The sequence below is a fragment of the Anser brachyrhynchus genome (genome assembly GCF_964034855.1).
Source record: "Anser brachyrhynchus genome assembly, chromosome: 7".
NCBI classification, from domain to species: domain Eukaryota; kingdom Metazoa; phylum Chordata; class Aves; order Anseriformes; family Anatidae; genus Anser; species Anser brachyrhynchus.
Window position 1 is genome coordinate 40,412,682 of NC_137701.1, and position 20,126 is coordinate 40,432,807.

The following is a 20,126-nucleotide window of genomic DNA, read 5'->3' on the forward strand; positions in this document are numbered from 1 at the left end:
TAAGGGCGGCTGGGAGGGCTTTTAGCAGGCACCCTGTTAAGAGCGTGCACTGGTGTTTGGGCAGCGCGCTCCCACAGCTTAAAAGGGGAGGTCGCAGAGGGTTTGAATGGTTTCAAACACTCATTTGTTTGGCCTCGTGCTCCATTGTTGGTAACAACTCACGGAAGCCCTGTGCTGTGAACGTTGCTTAGTTTGCAAGGCAAAAGCTTGAGCAGACCAACCCTCCGTCCCCTCCTGGTGAGTGCTTGGGGTTGGGTCTGTCTTGACCTGTGTAACGCCGATGAATGGTGTTGATCCAGTGAGCGTCTGGCTTTCCACGTCACGAGCCATTGTCGCAGCTGGCGCTAGCTGTCAGCGAAACCCGAGTGGTGATGGTAAACTTCCCTTCGCCCGCACAGCACCCTCGGATTAAGCAGCACCATATGCTGAGGCATCCTTGGTGTCCGAGCTCTGCCGTGGAGTGCAGACTTGGCAGTGCTAGGCAACAATTAACAGGTTGGCTCTGCCGTGGCGAGCGAACAGAAACTGCATTATGTAGAGAAAGGGAAGCATGCAGAAGGTAGGAGGGTGTGCAGTTGTGAGCCAACAGCAAAATCGGGTTCTGCCATAAACTTCAAAAGTAATGGCTAATGAAAATAATTGATCCAGGACTGACAGAGTGGGATGTTTCCTTGGAAAGTAAACACAGAGGTACCAGGATGAGAGTTTGGCAGAAGGTACAGTCATGCTGTGAGGTCAGGAACATCATAATAAATAGATTTGTGAGACATTTCCTTTTCATCCATTACAGTGGCAGAGCCTCTGATGAAATCCAATTACCCCAAAGTAAAGCTGAGTAAAGAATTGCTTGCTTTTTTCACTAGTTTTCTGTGCAAGAAAACTTAAGCATTGAGCTATTTAGAGTTTCACTTTAGCGAGACGCCGAACAAATTGCTTAATCTGCTGTAAGTGATTTGTTTCTTCACGGCTGCTTGCTTAGAGCGTGCACATCCCGCGCGTGGACGTGCACGCGCAGCGCCGCGCTCGAGGCCGAGCGCCGCGCTCGCAGGGAGCTGGCGGCGGGCAGGCAGCAGCAGTGAGCTCACAGCCCTGGTGTGCACACTCCCACCGCAGAGCGGACCCACCCTCCGCAGCGCAGCTGCTGCTGATTCACTCCCGAGCTCTACAGCAAGACGGGAGGCTCGGGCGGGTGGAAGCGCAGCGGGGGAAGTTTGCAGGGTGCAGCGATTGCGTGGCTGACAGCTCCTTTCACAACGCGCGGTGCTCCCCGGGGTCGGAGGAGTCCGCTCCCCGTTGCTCTGAGAAGGGGACGCGGCACGCGGCAGGAGCCTCGCTGGGACTGGAAGGTCCCGAGGGGAAGGGGGGTGACGTGTGCCACGTGTGTGACGTGTGTGACGTGTGCCACGCTTCCCGGGGTGCTGCGTGTCCGCGATGGGTCGCAGCTGCCCCGACGCCCCTGGTGGGTGTTTGCCAGCCGCTCTAAACCGGAGCAGCGTGAAGCAGGTGTCTGTAAAAGCACTAATACAGCATATGGTGTGTGAAATATTTATATCTGCCCGTGTAATTAGGGTACGTCGCCGAAAACACTTCCCGGAATGGATTTTGTATGGAACGTGTAGGCTTTAATGTGGAAGCCAATTTCAACTATTTTCTATTGATATCAGCCATTGCACCTTTATTTTGGTTACTGAAGGACAGAGGATGTAAGTCAGTATAACAGTTTGCAGGCTTATCTCTTACCTTCCTGTGCTGGCGTTCAGCTTGTCGGAAAGGGAAAAGAAGCAAAAATTGCTCTTAAGTGGCATTTTCTAAGTGGTCTGCAAAGCAGGCCCTGGGCGTTTGACTGTGAAACATTTTGAGACTACTGAAGGAGAGCATTCGGCCCAGAATAGTAACTCTTACTTTTAAAAAAGTGAGATTAAAAAACGTCGGGAGCTACTGGTCTCATGCTTAATAATAATAATAATAATAATAATAAATAATTCAAATCTGTTTTGATTAGGTTTATGCCCTTTCCGGTGAGTCACTGTAAGGGTTGCTGGGCCGGCTGTGGGGACTCATCCCGGGTGGTATTTTCTGTTCCTTTGTCTATAAAACTTAGAAGTCATTTACACTTTGTGGCGTTCCTGAAAGCTTGCTGCCCTGCCTCTCTGGCCTAGTGACCAAAGAATAAATTGGAGGAGGAGGAGGAGAACGGAACCAGTATTCCTATCGCCACTCACACGTTTGCGGTGATCCTGACAGTGTGTCATCGAGGGGTGGCAGGCAGCGAGGCGACCTCGGTCCCAGGGGGAGCTAAAAATCTAAGCAGGACAGGCAGAAGCTCGGGGAGGGTGCATGGGGAGGTGGCAGAAGCCCTCCCGGTGGTTGTGGGCTGGCAGGGAGTGGGACCTGGAGAGAAATCCCCGAGGAGCCTTGTTTGAGAGCTCCAGCCCTCGCTCTCCTACCCGGAGCATCCCTGGAGGGGCGAGCCGGGGGTCGTTAGAGAAGCACAATTAATTCCCTGCGGCTGAGTGCCGGCTCTCCAGCCTGGAGGCCCCAGTGGCAGGTCCCGGGGGGAGAGGAGCAGTGCTGGGAAGGATCCAAGCAGGGAAGAGGATAACGTGCCCGGAGATGGTGAGCCACCCCTTCGGTTTGCTGCCTTCACAGAGGGTTCTGTTCGGTGGTACTCCGGGCGTTTTTGTCCCACGGCGTGTGGTGAAGTATTAGAGGGGACACGGATGTTGAGGGCGAGGTTGGGAGCATCGTAGGAAGTTCTTCATTGCCCTCTAATGGCAAACCGTGGCAGGGGCAGAGAGCGGGTCCTCTCCCTTGGAGGAGCCGGATGGAGGTGTGTGGGGAATGGCGGGACCCGAGATGGACGCGGTGTGACTGACACCCAAAATACTTTCACAGGTTGTTCCTAGACCTCTCGCCCTTCTGTGGCGAGGCTCCAAAGGAGGCGGGAAGCGGCCTTTGGGCAGCGTGGAGGCCTCCAGCAGCCCCCGGGCGGGCGGCCCGGGGAGAGCCCAGGCCCAGAAATGTGGAGTCTTGAGATGATCCTGTCAAAACCAAACCGCGTTCACGGTGGCCTGGGGAAGGACAACGTCTGAAACCAGAGGGACCCCGAGACCTGTGCTCATTTACACTCAGATTAAACAAGCTTTGACTGTAGTTGTCAGATTTAATGAGAGAAAAAGGTGGAGGTGCCTTCGGGGCAGGGTGCAGGCGGCTCTCCTGGGGGTGCCCGTGGGTCTGGGGGGGTTCTGGGCGGTGTGACTGCCGGGTGGGATGAGGGGACAGATACCTCAGGTAGGCCCCAAGCCTCCCCATGGGAATGGGATGAAGGGACGATGACCGAGAGGTGGCACCTTTGGCTGTATGTCACCGTGTGGTGCTGTTACCACCTTGCACAGGAGCTCTGGATTTTTTGATGACTGGGTGTTTTTCACAGCTTTGCACATGCCACAGTAGCCACTTACAGCTCTGAGAGCCTTTACATAGAAAATACTTGTTTTGTGTACCAGTGAATCTCTCCCCCTGCTTGTTTTTTGTTTAAAGAACCCACTGTGGGTAAAATCTGACACCCTGCCTGCTTACCTGGTGCATGAATGCTAAGAGTGAAACGAGCTAGCGAGGGGAGTAATAATAGCATGCGTTACTAATGCAGAAAATGTCCTGAATGTTTTTGGAAGCAGAAGATCTCTGGAAAAGCCACAGTTTCCTGGTTTCAGAATAAATACGTTTCCCAGATTTGGGTGAACAGGGGATGTATCGAGTTCTTCTCGGGATCACATCGAAGGGGAAACGCAGAAATCCAGCAGTTCCTCTTTGCTGCTGAAATCAAGCCCTCCACTCCCCTTTTCTGTATCCATCAGGAAAAGAAAGTGCTAATGCTGGAGGCTGCTGGTGAAAGAAACACAGGAGCAGTGTTGTGCTCCCCCAGTTCAAGCCTTTCCCTGAATTCCCGTCATTTATTGCTCCAAAGGGACGCTCTGGGGCTCGCTCATCTCGGCGTCTGGCAGCACTCTTACTTTTCAGCTCTTAGGCTGCAGTTCCCCTGCACAGAGCTCCGCTCCTCAGCAAGTTTTCAAGGAAGAAAGGGCCCTTTATTCTTGCAAAATTAATTTACATGCTAGGTGGCTGACAAAGGCAGGGTAGGGTTATTGTTGGTCCGTGCCTTTCTCGTTTCAGGGCTGTAGATAGAGTTAGTGCTCATGAGTCACGCAGTGGAGATAAAATAGGCGTTTTGTCGGGATTTGTTAACTTTGTTGTGTCTGGTGGGCACAGCTCTGTGTGACCACGAGGGGAACCGGTAGTGTCCGAGTCCCGGTGTCACCGACTGGCTAATGCTGTGTGCTCAGTGAAATTCGGAGAGCTGAACATAGATTTTAAACTTTTTATGCGTGTGGTAAAAATCCCTTACCTCCCAGTTCAAGTCGCGTGAAACTCCTGGCCATATAAATTTTTATTTTGAAAGCAGATTTGGCCGATGAGCAATTACGGATTGCCAGAAGAGGAGAAGACAGCGAAAAGCAAGAGTTTTTAGCTCATTACTTACGGTCCTTATGGAAAGTGAATTAGGCGTGGACAGCAGTTCCTTGGTGTTAGCCGGGGTGTGTGTTTGCCTCTCTGATGAAGTAGACGCTCTTGAGAACACCAGAAGGAAGGGACCCAAGCTTTTCAGTGTGGGACCTGGTGAGTGAGTCCCAGGCGGCCGTCAGTGCCCGGCACCGAGCTCTTGCAGCAGGCGACATCTCAGCCCGAAGCAAGGCGGTCAGAGCTGGATGCACCGAGGCAGCAGTCAGTGCCGGCACAGGGCGACACTGAAGGCTGGTCCCTCGTGACCTTCCAAGGCAGAAAAAACACTTCAAGGGCCAAATCTGCCCTTACAAAAGTTTTTACTACCAGAATGTTTCCAGGACTAGCAGATGTTTGCCACAAGTGGTTCTTACTCACTGGTTAGAGAAGAGCATTGCTGTTCATGGATCACTTCTTCACAGTCCCTCAACCCAAATAATTCTGCTATACAATAACGAGCAGCATTTTTTTAATGAATGTGCTGTAGAGATTATTGCATAAATACATAGTTATGGCTGGGTTTTAAGAAAACAAACAAAAATACACCTGCAATGCAGATACTACTAGTAAGTTTGCTCATTGGGCCTCTTCGAGCACCTCATTCTGAAGACTGCAGCTATTAAAACCGGCAGTTAGTGAAGACTTGTGTCACTCCAACAGGTGACGTCTGGTTAGCAAGTAAGAGAAATGAATCTAAAAGAGTAACATAGCTTCTCTAGAGGATTAGCTAGATTACCACATCAGTGCTAGGGAACTCCCCAGCCACCGTGGGCCCTGTGAAGCCGGAGACCCGCTGCTGCCCAGAGGAGCCGGCCTTGTGGCCGTGCCCGCGGCTCCCTGCGCTCCTGTGTCATCACTGCTCTTCGGTGACAGCCCCACCGCTTCGCTCCTTCACCTGCAGGTGCAAACAGTGTCAGAAAAAGCCATGTTTGGACATGGTTATCCATTGCAAAGCGTTGCAGTATCTCCGGCGCTAATACAAAACTGCGGCTGGGGAAAGAGAAGCGGTGGTAGTCTCTGAGGTTCGGATACCTCCGGTAACTCTACTGCTCTGCCATGGGCCACGCTCTCATTTACAGCAAAGTGCCGTTTTTGTCTGTCTGCCAGAGTAAAGAAGTTTTAAAATGAGTTAATGGATGGAATTACTTCTAAATAACTTGTATTCCTGCCCACCGTAAAGCCATGGTTGACACTGTCCTATGAGGGCTATAAGTGTAAATGCGAAGCTGTCCCAACTGCTCTGCAACAAGTGCACGAATTAAGTTAGCAATTCAGGTACTTTGAGTATTGACATATTAATCTTTTACATGATTTACTTGATGTACTTTTAATTTCTTCTGAGTACATCTGCCAATGTCTGCGGGTGTTCCTGCTTTCCCCCTTCCCCTCCATCACCGCCCACCGTGTCTGTTTTCTAAGTGCAGGGGGGCACGAAGGGTGCTGAGCGGTGCGAGGTGGGGGACGTGGCGCAGGGTGGCACAGGGGCGACGGGGCCCTTGGCTTCCCTTCGGCCAGGGAGCTGCCCGCCAAGAACTCTGTCTTTCTGGAGCTGCTTCTGAGATAAATAGGAAATGCCAAATTCCAGGACTCGCGGTTTGGCCTGTACATCTGTGTGAAGGTGCACGGAAGAAAGATTGTTAAAAAAAAGAGGAAAGAACTGTTTGCTTTCTGTCTTTCAGAGCTATAACCCAGGGCTGGTGGACCACAGGGTAGATTTATTAGTCCATTTTTTCTTTCTGACCATGATAAATTACTTTTTTTACAGCAAGCAGCAAGATAATAACAGGAACAAGTTTAGGTGTTCAGACAGTACGTTCTGGTAACTGGGCAGCAGCGCACTCTTCGTTATGAAATAACTTCCAGATAATGTAGTCAAAATTGCATCCTGACCTAATAAGTGGAGGTTTCAAATATCAGTTATAAAATGTGAAGCTGTAACATCAGGAGGAAATTGTTATGAGATCTTTCCTCAAGGGAGAGGGCAGAATAGTTTAAAATTCTTCCAAGATACAAATAGTATCAGGACTTTGGGTAATGCTCTTAACAGGTTTGGACACAGCGCGCTCCTTGCAGCCTAACTTGGGCTTCACAGCAGCTTTATAGAATAAATGTCAAACTGGCCGTGCAAAAGCAAGCAAAAACCAAGAGGGACTCGAAGTACAGATGTTGTTGAAGGTTTTCAGTATTACCAGAGGTTTTCGGTAGCAGTTGGTACGCCCTCGAGAGTTGTGCAGGTGACAGCACGCGGCGTGCCAGCCTGGCCCAGCTCCGATGCCCCTCTCCGCTCTGGGTTGCTGCGGGGCTGGTGCCACCGAGCACTGCTCGGTGTTTTTTGGCAGGGCTGTGCCTCTCGGGCTGCGGGTCAAGGTGTGCCTGTGGTTCCTGTCCCGCCAGAATACTGCAGCTGGAATTCAGTGGTGGGTTGGTGGGACTGATGGCTGTGTTTTGGGAAGGCGGATGGAATAAAATCAATTGCAGTTGAGCAGTTCTTGTGCCTGGAGGAGGTGCACGTGCTCGTTTGTACCCACTCATCACGGCACAGGCACAAGCAAAGTTAAACAGTACCCGTTGAAATATTACTTGTCTAGTGCTAACGTACTACTCTTGCGTTAATTTTTCCAAAATCCAAATAACAAAATAAAATTTCTTCTGTGAATGGACCACGCAGTGTGTTTTTAGGATCGTTCCAAATGACAGAAAAGGTGTCTCAGCTCTTGTGGTGACGGCTTTCAGTCCGACATGGACACGCATTCGCTCTTCCAACCCTTCTCTTTTCTCGCAGTGCTCTGACCGGCAGAAGCCCTTTGTTTTCAGATGTGTTTGTTTATACGTGTAACCAAAATTGTCATCGAATATGTCAGACGGGTTTTTATGCCTCCTATATAAATATCAAATTTCAGAAAATCAAGACATGTAAATATGTGGTATTTGCATGCATATTGTATATGCATAGATTCAGTATTTATAAATACAGGGGATGCACATATACATTTATATTATGTATAAAATGTTTAAATATGTATGTGCGTGCATGTATTTCATACATATAATAAGCAAACACGAAAATGTTATAAAATGGCTGATGTTTATTCTTACATCCTTTGCAGGAAAGATTTCAAGTGAAGAACCCTCCGCACACGTACATCCAGAAGTTGAAGGGCTATCTGGACCCGGCAGTGACCAGGAAGGTGAGGAGCGTCCTGTTTCCTCTCGTCCTCTCGTCCTCGTTCCTCCACGAGGATGGTCCTAGGGTCCCAGTTCCTTCCTGCCTTTGTGTAAAAGGCTCTGTGAAAGTAGCTGAGAAAAGTCTTGGAGATGTAACAAAACGCAGAGACAAACAAAGAGAAATTGGAAAGACACTGCGGTTTCTGCAGCTTAGAAAGAGGAACAGATGTTGCAAAGAAAGGGACCATCTGACACATGAAACAAATTGTTTTAATAACTTTAGCTTCAATAAATAGTCTGACAAATTATCACTGAGCTCCGCTCTAGGTCTGCCTTTCCATGTGGGCAGTGCTGGTGGCAGGTAAAGCCCGTGCCGGGTGGCGTGGGTCTCACCCGTGTCGGGGGGATGCTGCAGCTCTGAGTTGTTCTCGGCATTCACGTGAAGGGATTCAGTTCAGCTGGCACGCGTTCACCTCTTGCTTGCGGTCCCATCAGAGCCTCACGCATACTTCTGCCTATTTTTTTATCCAGAATTGCCTGCTAATGACTCACAAAAGACTCAGGCACTCCACCTGCCCTTTCAAAGATGCCTTTGTCAGTTGAGGTAGACACCTAATCACAGGAGAGCTGCTGGAGCCAAACTCTGTCCTGTAGGTGCGGAGGGGCCCTCCTTGCACCGGCGGCGCTTGCTGGAGGTGGTGCTGTGGCTGTGCACACGAGCGGCTTTCTGCAGAGCGTGGCAGCTCTGCCCGGTGCTCAGCAGGTCCCAGGCTGGGGAAAGCAGCCCTCTGGGAAGCAACCGACCCTCTGGGGGAGCGAGATGTGGAGGGCTGGGCACGGCATCGAGGGAACGTGGGCGTCCCCGAGCGAGGCTTCTGCACCAGCAGGGAGCTGTGCCTGGTTCTGGCAGTTCTGCACCGCCCTCGTGGGCTTAGAAATAGCTGCCAGGGATCTTAGAAGTGTAAATTTACATCCCATTCGGAGGACCATCGCTCAACCTTTGGTATTTAACCACTGTGGACATCAGCTCACATCCTGTGCTGATAGTTCTAATGGCCTAAAAAAACCGCCACGGAGAGCGTAGCAGTTCCTGCCATTGACTGCTCCTCTTGTCCTCCACAGTCGCTGCTTTGTGCTGCCCTGCGATTAGCTGAGATGGGTGGCCCGCAGTAAAATACATATCCTGACACAGGGCTTCGAGCCAGGGCCAGCTCGAGGGGCGGCCGAGCCGCACCGCTGCTCCTGCAGGCACAGGCAGCAAGCGCCCACCCCGCGCCGAGCCCTCGTCTGCGGGGCTGCAGTGATGTCTTCTGACAGGGCTTCTCTTGTTGGGGGCTGCGGCCAGGAATAGGAAGCCATTTAGGAGGAAACCTTTAAAATTTGCCCGTAGCTGATTGTAGGTTTTTTTGTTGTTTGTTTTATTTATTTATTTTTTAAAATCTGAACGGGGGTCTTTGTGTTTTTCTCCTGCAGGGTTTTGAAATTCGTTTAGCGTGTTTGGCTTTGCTCTGTGGCTAGTCCCTGGGCACACATTGAAGCCTTTCTTATCCTAATACTACTATAAGAGTCCCATGACAAATGACAAAACCGAAGGAGCCTAAAAATAGCTCCATTGAGTTCCTCTCTTTTGTCGCATTATTCTGTATCACCAGCAGCCTTTCCTCAGCCTGGGCTGCGTGTCGGAAAGATTTACAAATGGGCCCCTGGACGGATGCTGGATATTGTGGGGAGAGCTCGGATTACCAGAGTTACGCCTGTGATCGAGGCTGGGTCAGCGTTTTCGCTGATAATGCCCCGCGTGGCCAAGAGAAGGTGGCTCCCAGCGCCGCTGTAAGATGCGCGCTTGGGCTTGTAATTGGGACTGGGACGGCTCTTCCCAGGCAAACAGCGACTTTTCAGCTGAGCTGAACTTTGAAACAGGAAAATTAAAAGCGTGGAAATCAGACGTTTTTAAAGAAATTGCAGTTTGGTGGCTTCTAGGGGGCCGTAAAGCACTGAGCCACTTTATTGCTGTCTGCTGTGGTGGCCTGGGAACAGGCTGCCTGTTTCGGTCGTGCCCCCCCTGCCCCAGGCTCTCGTCTTTGCCTCCTGCTACATCAGTATTTTGCCTTCACTTCCCCAGATGTGGGGTTTTACTGCTTGCAGTTAGATTGTATCAGCTCTCTCCGGAGATGAGGCGTTGGGTTTTTGTACTCTGAGCTAATTAACCGAGGTCCAGAGAAACCGTTCGTCTGATCTCAACGAGCTGTTTCAAAGGAGAAATTAATAGCGCCATGTGTCCACCCGGACCTCGCGGTGAGAGCCTTAGTTCAGTCTGCCAGCGGGTTTCTGAGCTGGGGATTTAGTCTGAGCGCCAGCACGCCACTGGTGCTAACTGGTGTGTGACCAAACCCTCGCGGAGAGGCAGCCGATCACCTTCCCGCAGGTCAGCAAGGCGAGGTGAATCCTGTGCTTCCCCCGTGCTCCCGGCGGTGACCCAGCTCGCGGCGCTCCCTAGGAGCCAGGCAGGCCCAGCTGTCGCTGCGGGCTCCTGGCGGTGCACGGAGGACAAGGTCCCTCTGCCGCAGCGTGCAGGAAGGTCCCTGCGGTGGCCTCGCTGTGTCCTGGACGTTGACAAACCTTCCCAGACGCACCCAGCTCTGCCTGACTCGACTTGGGTGTGCATTTACAGGTCTTCTGCCATTGCCAGAGCCTGCTCTGAGCCCTGGGGTGATGTGGAGCTCTTGCCACATCCCAGGGAGGTTTTGCCAGGCAGTCCTTTCTCCTCCTGCACTGGGATGGCACGAAACATCGTCTTCGTTCTACTGCCCGGCATTTCACTTCTGCCATTTCATGGCCTCTTCCCAGCTTCTAACTTTGCAGATACAATTTTGCGTGCATGAACCATTAAAGCACGCAGATAGTAGCACATGTGTAGTTCGTTACTGACTCGCACCCACAAATTTGGTAATTAGACAGAAATTACAGCAGTTTTTTGGTATGGGTGTAAGGTCACAAAAGTGAGATTAAAACATATAGCTAAGAGTGACGTCCAAACACTGTAGTTCTCAGCGGAGAGGTTGTTACTAAAACAAAGCTTGTATTGTAAGGAAATATGTATTTATCTACAGGCTTTTCATTTTCTTAATCCTGGAAACTCAAAATATACACGGGAACAGAAGTTATTTTTCTGAGTTTGTTTTTGTTGACTGCCTGACTGTTGTTGTTGCATTCCTCAGGATTTAAGAGAGGTTCTCAGTTTGCCTGAATGTTTTATGTATTCAATCTGTGCTGTATGAGATGCTGGCATTTTTAATAGCATCGCAGAAGTCTAAGTGTTGTTTTTGCCTTCTCACTCCATTACAGAAATTCAGAAGACGAGTCCAAGAGTCTACTCAAGTACTCCGAGAACTGGAAATTTCTTTGAGAACAAATCACATTGGGTAAGGGTTTTTGATGACCTCTGGTCTTACTAGATTTACATCTACTGATGGATGTCTTTCAGAAAACATCTCTGCATGCTAGGCAATGGTACCACTTATACTGATTGTTAAAGCCTGAAGGGCTCAGGTAAGAGATAGCTGGGCATCTTAGGAGAAAATTCAGCCTTAATCCTTTCATGATAGGGTTAATCCACATCTCTGTGAAGGCCGTCAAAAGATTGCTGCTCACCCTAAGTAAGCCAGGGCAAAAGTGAGAATAATTGGGTCTAGAATAGTAATAGCGCTGCAGCTATAAAAATATGTATATTAAAACATGCTGGTTTATAGCGTTAACATGATACAGTTCACAAAGCCTGGCTGTAAGTAGCGTTGCCAGTATTTTGCTTTCACAAAGCAGAAAATTCTTCTCAAATAGCACAAGTAAAAGCATCGCCAGGACTGCAGGTTTTTATTGAACAGGCCGTCTCAGTGCGCATTTCTGCCTGTTTCATCTGTCTGCTTGGGGCCTCAGCACAAGAAGCCTCAGTGTGTCGACCAAAAAGGCTTTGCGTAATTGTCGGACTGAAATTCACGGCAATAGGTCAACGCTTTTTAAAAAGGAGAAGGCAAAAATTACTGCTAAATGTGCAAATGTGCACCTGGGCTGTCAGGGCCGACCCTTGCTACTATTACTCTTCCACATGTGTGCTGTCCGTATGCACCTGAAAGACTGCCAGAGGCCAGGGTGTGGAAAATAAACACGAGAAGTGCTGGAGGACAGACTAGAGGACAGACGTAGCCCCTGCCTGGGCACCATGGAGCACGGAGGAGGAGTTGGGCAGCCGAGCTCTGCGGGACATCCATGGCCCTTGGTGTTTATTAGGCCAAACGTCTAGCTTCTGGGCAGCGCAGGGTGTGCATTGGAGAGGGGGTTTTATGGCTTTGAGGTGCAGTGTTTTTCTTGTCCTAGCGCTGCAAAAAGGCTCGTTTCAGTACATTTGTAAAGCCCTCTAAATAAACAAAAGACTTCGTTTTTTTCAAAGTCCTCTTCTGAGTGAGAAAGAAGAGGTTTTACTCAGCAGTCCTGTCTTCCTGCAATGGATGTGTCTTCAGTTTCTGTGAAAAGAATTCCAGTAACTGCACAAAACCGGTGAAATGCTCTGACGTCTCTTGATTTTTCCAACAGATGGGTCAGGGAGTTCTTGAATGAAGAAAACAAAGGCCTGGACGTTCTGGTGGAGTACTTGTCGTTCGCACAGTACGCAGTCACGTAAGTAAGGCTTGCCTCCTACTCGCTGGGCTTGCAGGGCTAAGCAAAACCCCCAGGAGAGGGAAACGCTGATGAGATGCCCAATGAGATGCTCGATGAGATGCTCAGCTTCTCCAGTAGCAGAGCTGCAAGGCTCGGTGCCAGAGCCTGGTCTGGTACTGTGTACCTACTGCAGAGCAGGAGCAGAGAAAATCATAATGCTAGTCCTAAACTATTGAATTATAGCATCCTATGGAGGAAAAAAGCCTTTAACCTTTGTGATTATTTATCTTTAGGGCTTTACTGATGTTTTTTAGCCTTGGTAGCCTCTGACTGTCTTAGGGTACGATGCAAAAACAATTCAAGGAATGTACTGAAACATGCAGACTTCCTTAGAAATAGGTTTGTGATTAGTGCCCAACCCCAAGGAGTGTAATGCTGCCTGCCATGTTCAAAGCACCATCCCCACATTAACCACTACTCACACAGCTCCTGGCAAGCAAAGTCACCTTTGTTCTTGTGTGTCCACAGGCTTTCCATTCACTGTATTGTAGCAATAGATTTTTGTATAAAATTGTATGAAACTAAGTGGTGGGTTAAAGATACTATTGTAGTTGGGAACTCAAGCTGAGTGGAGTTGATGTTTTATTTTTAAAAAAGATGCCATCATATATATATATTGCCATTGCACAGAACAAGATTTTTGGTGGAGCTGCAGTTGAATCAATGAAGGAAAATTATATGTTTGAAAATGTTACTAACACTGGAAAAAACTGTGCACAGCAAAAAGATGTATTTGTATAAAGACTTTGTTCCTAAAATTATACAAATGTACGCAAGTTAGCCTGCTGGGTTTTTTCCCTCTCTAACGTGGTGAACATGAGTAATAACATCAAAAACTGTAAGGGGAACAAGCAATTTTTGCTTGAAAGAGCAGTACAATGGGCAGCGAATCAGAAATCAAAGAAAATCTATAACAATTATGGTAATGTATTACATATGCTAGCAGATTAGTGAGGGCCAACAAGGCAGTGTAAATGCTCAGTCACATATTGATGGAGGAAACTGAATTAGTACTTGCACAACGTATTGATTTATTGCAATAAAATGGAGACAGCTTTAAGCATTCTCCCTCTTTCCTTCAAGGCAATGCTGTTCATCTGCAAAGTGGCCAGTGTTGTATTTATTTTACGTTGAAGTAGGATAATACATAGCTGTTCGATCCCTCTGAAACTGAGCGCTCGTGCGGTTAGCTTCTCCCTTTGTCAAGGTCCAGATTTGCAGCAATATGTATTTGAAGCTCGCTCTGAATTGCAGCTGAAGGGAAATTAGTTTGCGGTGCTTTCTTCCTTTCTTTTTGTAATCTTTTGGGACCTACTAAGTCTGCAGATGTTTAACAGGAAGGAAAACGCTATGTGCATCTTTGCTGTCTAACCCAGCTTCGGAATTTCTATTTCCTTTCAGTTTTGACTTCGAGAGTTTGGAGAACAATGTGGAAAACTCGATGGACAAGTCCAAACCTTGGAGCCGATCTATTGAAGACCTGCACAGAGGCAGCAATTTACCCTCGCCAGTTGGCAATAGCATCTCCCGCTCTGGCAGGCACTCGACTTTACGGTAAGGCACTGAAGCAGGCAGTAGGTGACCTACAAGCAGCGAGTGCCCGAGTGAGAAGAGTCAGCATGGTTTTCCAATTAGACTGTTTTTCATCTTCCCTCGTTTCGCAGTATAGGCTCGACGCACATAGGAAACATGTCACTGTACTGACGGTTTTGAGGTGGAAAGAAGTGCTAAGCTAATAACACAGGGCAGCATCTCACAGCAATTGAGGAAATGAAATGAATAAGACTGCCTCCGTTTCCAACGGCAGAATGATCTAAGGATGCGTGATATGTTTCCGTCAGGTACAATGTGACTTGCACAGAGGAAGCAATTACTCTTCTCCAAAGAGTATCTCAGGATTTCCATGGACCCAGCCAGGCTGGAGCTCTGGTCTGGTGTCTCATCCAAAATGGTCTCTTCTAGCAGCACATCCCGTCCATTCTGCTACGAACAAGATTTATTTTTTTAAAGGCCACTTCCGTGCTTCAAACCTGATGTTAATTTGAGCACCACCCCAGGCTTTACTATGAAGTCTCTCTTTCCAAATAGTGGTTGTTTTTTTTAGTTTGTGGAAAAGGCAGGATCCCTTCCCAAGACTGAATGTCAGTCAGCTCTGTTACAGGACCTTGCATTCCTGCGATCCTTCACTATTACAAAACATACTGAAGAGCATCTTCAGGCTACCAGTACAGTTACTCAGGGGCACAGCTCGGAGTGCTGAAGGGGATTGATTCTATACACGTTTTGAGTCTTCTGGGCTTTTGTAGAGCTTTGTTACGTGGTGCTGTGAGCATAAAGGAGTCCTACAGAGATGGAAGCAGTGAGGACCTGCAGATTTTTTCTGTGTCTTCCAGTCGAGGTTCAGTTCTGGTTTGTCACTCAATGCTAATGTTGGCTTTTTAGTTTAGTGGCTGCCATCCACCTACAGCCTGAGTGGTGGCGGATGTGAGATCTGGAATATATCAAAGACATCAGGGAGAAAGCGGAGAGTAGGAGGCAGACACACAGCTCTGGCAAAGAGATACAGGCTGTAGAGTGCGGCAAAATCAGTTGACTAGCTTTTTTTCTGATGTTGCAAAGGTGATTTCAATGTTTGCGGTGTGTTCTTTGGTTTTCTGCCTACTTCAACAGAGAAGGCAGGGTCTTATGTTTGGAGGAGGATGTCTGATCCTGCTCTCTGCCTTTGGGAGACATGTTTGTGATCAGTTATTCCAGAAATGTGTTAAGTCAGGTATACATTACATGTCTCTTAAATTTTTTTCTCTTCATTTCCTTCCATCCTTTTTTTTTCATATCCCCCTCTCATCTTTTTATTTTCCATTTCAATGTCTCCTTCCTCCTCACATCCACCTTTTCCCTCCCTCTTTCAAATGTTCTTCCCCGATTCTCTCCCCTGCGTCCTACCCTCCTCTGCCCTCGCCCACCCTTCATGCACCATCAGATTGGTTTCTCTGCCCGAGCAACTTCAGTTCAAACGCCGCCAGAGCTGCTTTTCACCCTCCTGCCTCTGGAGCGGCTTCACTTTGCGCTCTGCTGATGAGGCTTCGAGCCGGAAAACCTCGTAAGTGCCAGGTGTGAGGGCGCACGCAGCAGGGGCTGTGCCGCGCATGGGAACCGCTCCCATGCCCTATAATCTGAGAATCACACATCTTGGGAAGCGACCACCTGAGCCTCGCTGGGAGATTTCAGCCTCCAAAATGTGTGGTTATCGCATTATAACTTCAAAGCGTAGTTTGCTTCCGTAGAGCGGGATTTTCTAGAAAAGACTGAAATGCGTTTTACTTTGACACGAGGCGTTACTTTTCTTTATCACACTGCAAAAAGCATTATTAGTTTCATACCTAAGACACCAAGCCTTAATCATTATCCATGTTGCAGGTCAAGAGCTGTGCTTTACTCTCATCTGTAATCTCATCTATAGTCTCGCATACCTACAGAAAGCCGAGTGGATCCCCGCGTGCAGGGAGACCGGCAGCGTCCTGGCGGGGCGGGGGCACGGGATGGGGCAGAGCGGGGCTGGTGGCATTGCGGTGGCGCGGGGGCTGTCGCTCACAAGACATCTGCTTTCTCCCTTTCCTCTTTCCCCACCCTTTGCGTCTTGGAGCGCTCTTGGTTTCATTTCTGTGTGCAACACCCCCCCCTCCCAATTAACTCCTGACATTTCTTTCGGACAGGCGAGGGGTTCCTGCCAGCTTTCACACGTGGTTTCCTCATTTTTGGTGCCTGGCTGGCAGCGTCACGCTACCGGCTCGCCAGCCCGTCCTCGGGGGTCAGCCGCTGCCACCCTCAGGGCCCTGCAGCTGGTGTGCACTGTATGCATTAAATTGCAGTAGCAGGGCTAGGAGATAAGCATAACCCTGGGAAGCTCTGCCAGGGTGATGCCCTCTCACGCTTGCAAACGACACAGCCCCATCGCGGCGAGCAGCTCCTCGCACACGGCCAGGACTGGGTGCCCCTCTGCGAAGCCTTCCCAGCCGGCGCCGCGGGCACGGAGGCTTTCTGTGCTTCCCTGTGCGTGGCTGAGGCTCTCCGTTTGCAGGCTGTAACTTTACTCGGCTTCCTGGAGCTCTTTTTAGCAGTGCTAGACCCTGCCAATTCCCCGCTCGGAGCTGTTTCCTTGGCAACTGAGATTTTTTTTGAAAAGAGGCACAGGGATTTGGGAGGCAAACACCAAAATGAGGGTAGAAGGATAAAAACAGGGATGAATCTTTGGGGATTTTATTGCTGCTCTTTTTAATTTTTTTTTTTCTGAAAAGAGCATTACTTACACGTGAGAGTTAGACCCTCCTTTCAGATAAATATTCATAATGACTTCGTAGTGTCCCAGGCCATTAGAAATTCCCTTTCTTCTGAGTCTAATACTTCAGTCTTTTATGTGGATTGAACTCAGAAACTTATTTTTGTTTCCAGAATCTGCAGAGTTCATAGTGAGACAGCGATCCAGACAGACGTATCGTAATCCGTAAATGGGCTTTAAATGCATTCAAAAATTGGTCTCCACTTTGGCACTGCTTCTCCTGCTACAGCGATTTAATGTGGACTTTGCCATTTACACTTCCACTCTTCAGGGAGCGGCTGACTTTGTCATCATGCATTTTGTCAGACACTTGCTAATTTAGCTGAGCGCGTTTTCTGAGCAGTCGGCTGCCCGTCCTGCGATTTTCTGGTTTCTTGACCGAGAGACCTGAAGGTCTCAACGCTTGTTCCCGTGCTTGAAGTCAGGTAGGACGCGTACGGCGTGGCCGTGCTGAGCGCTCCCCGGGGTGCTTTTTTATAGCCCTGCGCTGGCTGTGCAGCCTCTGAGAGGGGAAGAAGAGTTGGGGAAGACCAAACCAGACTGTTACAATTTCTTTTCTCCCTTTTTTTTTTTTTAAGCAGCAAAGGTCTCTTCAGCATTATGGATTAATAATTTTCCCAGATTTTTTTTGAGAAAAAGACAAAAACTAGAGGCCCAAAGCGATTTATTCTCTTTACACGTGCAGCTCAAAACCAGCTTCGTTGCCCTTGTTTGAAATGCCAGAAAAGAAACATTTGGGGCGCCGGGGCCACCCGCTCTGTCGCGCCCAGGCGGATGTTTTTGCCCTTGCATGGGCAGAGGAGCCGATTGCAGCTCCCTTGTTCCTGTCCTTGTTCCTTCCTCTGTGGAGGCTGCACGTTCCAGGTCCCCGTGGAGAAATGCAAAGTTGGTAGGAAATTTTCCCCCCCTTCAAAGTCCCTTTCTGCCATTAAAGCAATGTTTGTAATGCAAACACCACCTCCTCCAAGCCACCAAAATCCCAGTGGGAACCAGGAGTCCCGGCGCATGCAGGGCTGGGAGAGCTGCCGGGAGCCACCCGGGGCCTTCCTCTGCTCCCACCAGGAGGGAGCCAGCAGGGCACATGAGGGCAGAATGCTCTTCGGCAGATAGTAAGATAAAAACAGTAAGAGAAAGCAGCTGTAACTTGGGTTTGCTATTAATGCTGCGCGTTGGAAGCCTGCACCTTTGGATCGGGCACGTCCTCGTTCGGAGCGTGGAAGTCCTCCCTCGAAGCTGGTGGGAGTTTGCTTTGAGTTATGTGCATGTTTACCATGGTGGAAAGGGCTTTTCCTTACTTTGAGTTCCCCAGCTCATTGCACAGGTGTTTTAATTAGCTATATGTGGGACTTTGGTATCTAAGGATCCTCTTACATGGTGCACGTTCGTGGAAACAAAGACCAAATTATTCCTGAACAGAAAGGTACTTCCCTGAGACCGAGGCAGGAAAGAGCCCTAAACTGTACGTTTCAGCACAGGGCTGGGTGGTGCTGCTTTCGCCACGTGGTCGCAGTGCCACGGCTTGAAAGGCCGGATCACGAATACTTCCCCAGCTGCCAGCCCAAGAGCCCGGAGGTGGGGTAGCTCGCTCAGCACGGCTGCCGGCCCGTCCCGGCTGGCAGTAGGAAAGCGTTACGAGCTGCAGGAGCCTGCACGTGGCCAGGTTTTCTGTTTCTTCCTTTTTTTCAGGAGTAAGGTTTTATGGTTCTTCTTTGAAGGAGGGGCAAAGGAAATAAAAGAGGAGCCATCTGAATTTCATTACTAGGATAAATATACGCTCGGTGACACAATCTTTGACCTGCAGCAGACAGGAAATCAAAACCAACAGTTCACCCAGATGCTCGCATCAGCCTGATGGTTAGTAACAAGAAATGACATAAAAGCAAAAGAAGATCGTCCACCCTGGTTTGGCTCGTGTCGGGTAAAGGGAGGTGTCGGAGCTACCGCCAGGCTGTCCTGCCTTTAGGAAGCAAACAAACAGCATCGGGGGCTGGTGCAATTACCACTAATGCAGAGGAGGCATCTTGAGCCTTACTTGCAGTGTGCAGTCACTGTAAAAGGGTTTCTGTACAAAAAATCCTCATCGATTCTTGGCATTTGCGTCTACGCAAAGAAATTTGCATCTGTTGAAGGGAACCTCTCTAAATCTAGGGCAGAATCCCATCTGTGCTGGGAATATTTCCTCTGCACTGCAGCTCTCAAGTGCATTTTCTGTACGGGTTTCTCAGCCTCGTCGCAGACCGCCGTGGGCAGAACCGAGAGCCGCAGGGTGCGCGCTCCGCACGTCGCCCGTCTCGTCGCCGACAGGGGCTGTGCGAGGTCTTCATCCTTCACTAGTTTAAGGAGCCTCGCCCCCATTTGTTAGAGCTGACAAACCTCTACAGATGCGTAAAGGCATTCTGAAATCGGAGGAGTCGATGCGCCAGACACCGAGAAAGCTTTTTTCTTCTCTCAGCGGCATGATACAGATCTAATTGCTCTGCTTATTAAAATTTAAATGGAACTAATGTATGCAGCCTTCAGTAGTTTAGAGCTGAGATAAGTCATTATAGGAAAGATCTGTGTATGACTAGATGTGGCTTTTAAATCTTTTTATTGCAGTGTTTTTCATACTTAGTGAAATGCATATGGAGATGTGTTTCCATGCCCTCCCGCGAGCGCTGGCAGCGTTTTCACACCTCCCAGTTCTGACTTGGTATGGGCTCCAAATTAAACGCGGTCTTGCTTTTCTTTTGTCGCAGGAAGGGATGCACTCCTTTTCCTGCTGTTCAGGGCAAATGTATGGCCTAGGTAAGCACAGAAAAAGCTGTGTATTTACGTCTGCCGTTTTCCAGGCAGGTCAGGGATTGCCACCTGAAGCTGGGTGCGTGGCTCTGCCCGTCCCAGGCTCCTCAGAGGAAAGGTGTAATTTCGTCTGCATTACTTCCGCGCATACTTTCGGTGTGTGGGTTGAAGGGAATACCCCAGCACTTTGGAGGGAAAAGAGGTGCCCTAGGTTTTTCCCCGTCGCTTCTGGGAAAGCGTTTTGTTGCCGGGGCTGACCGGAGGGAAGGGCCGGGAGGTGTGAGAGCGCAGGAGCTGTCGGTGGGGCTGGTGGCACGGCCGTGGAGCCCTGCAGCACACAGCTGGGGCTCCTCGCCCGTCCGTGGTGCCACCACGAGCGGCAGACAAGGTGCCCAGGCACCCAGGGCGAGGCGCGGAGCCCGATAAACGTCCTGCTGGCAGCTTGGAGTGAGCTGGGCGGCCCCGCGGTGCCTTCCCTGACAGAGCAGGGAATGAACAACAGGTTAAAACTGGAGCCGGCGGAGTTTTGCTTACCAAATGTGAAGCTGCCCACGTCTTGCCTGTGCTCGTC

General features: G+C 49.5%; 1 protein-coding gene and 1 long non-coding RNA gene across 9 annotated transcripts in view; both read left to right on the plus strand.

Annotated features, from left to right (window-relative positions):
- FMNL2 (formin like 2) overlaps window positions 1-20,126 on the plus strand; it is a 125,760-nt gene that overhangs the window by 61,614 nt on the left and 44,020 nt on the right. For all 8 annotated transcript variants that reach the window (XR_013953490.1, XM_080599412.1, XM_080599417.1 and 5 more), the window contains exons 3-6: window positions 7,668-7,748; window positions 11,071-11,147; window positions 12,313-12,396; window positions 13,840-13,992. Coding sequence is in view for 7 of the 8 variants with exons in the window: in XM_080599412.1 (XP_080455538.1) it covers window positions 7,668-7,748; window positions 11,071-11,147; window positions 12,313-12,396; window positions 13,840-13,992 (395 nt within the window). In the remaining variant the exon portion in view is untranslated. The remainder of the gene's footprint in view (window positions 1-7,667; window positions 7,749-11,070; window positions 11,148-12,312; window positions 12,397-13,839; window positions 13,993-20,126) is intronic.
- Window positions 7-5,844, plus strand: LOC308197991. The gene is made up of 2 exons (XR_013953506.1): window positions 7-2,616; window positions 2,896-5,844. It is a non-coding gene; the product is annotated as an uncharacterized lncRNA (long non-coding RNA).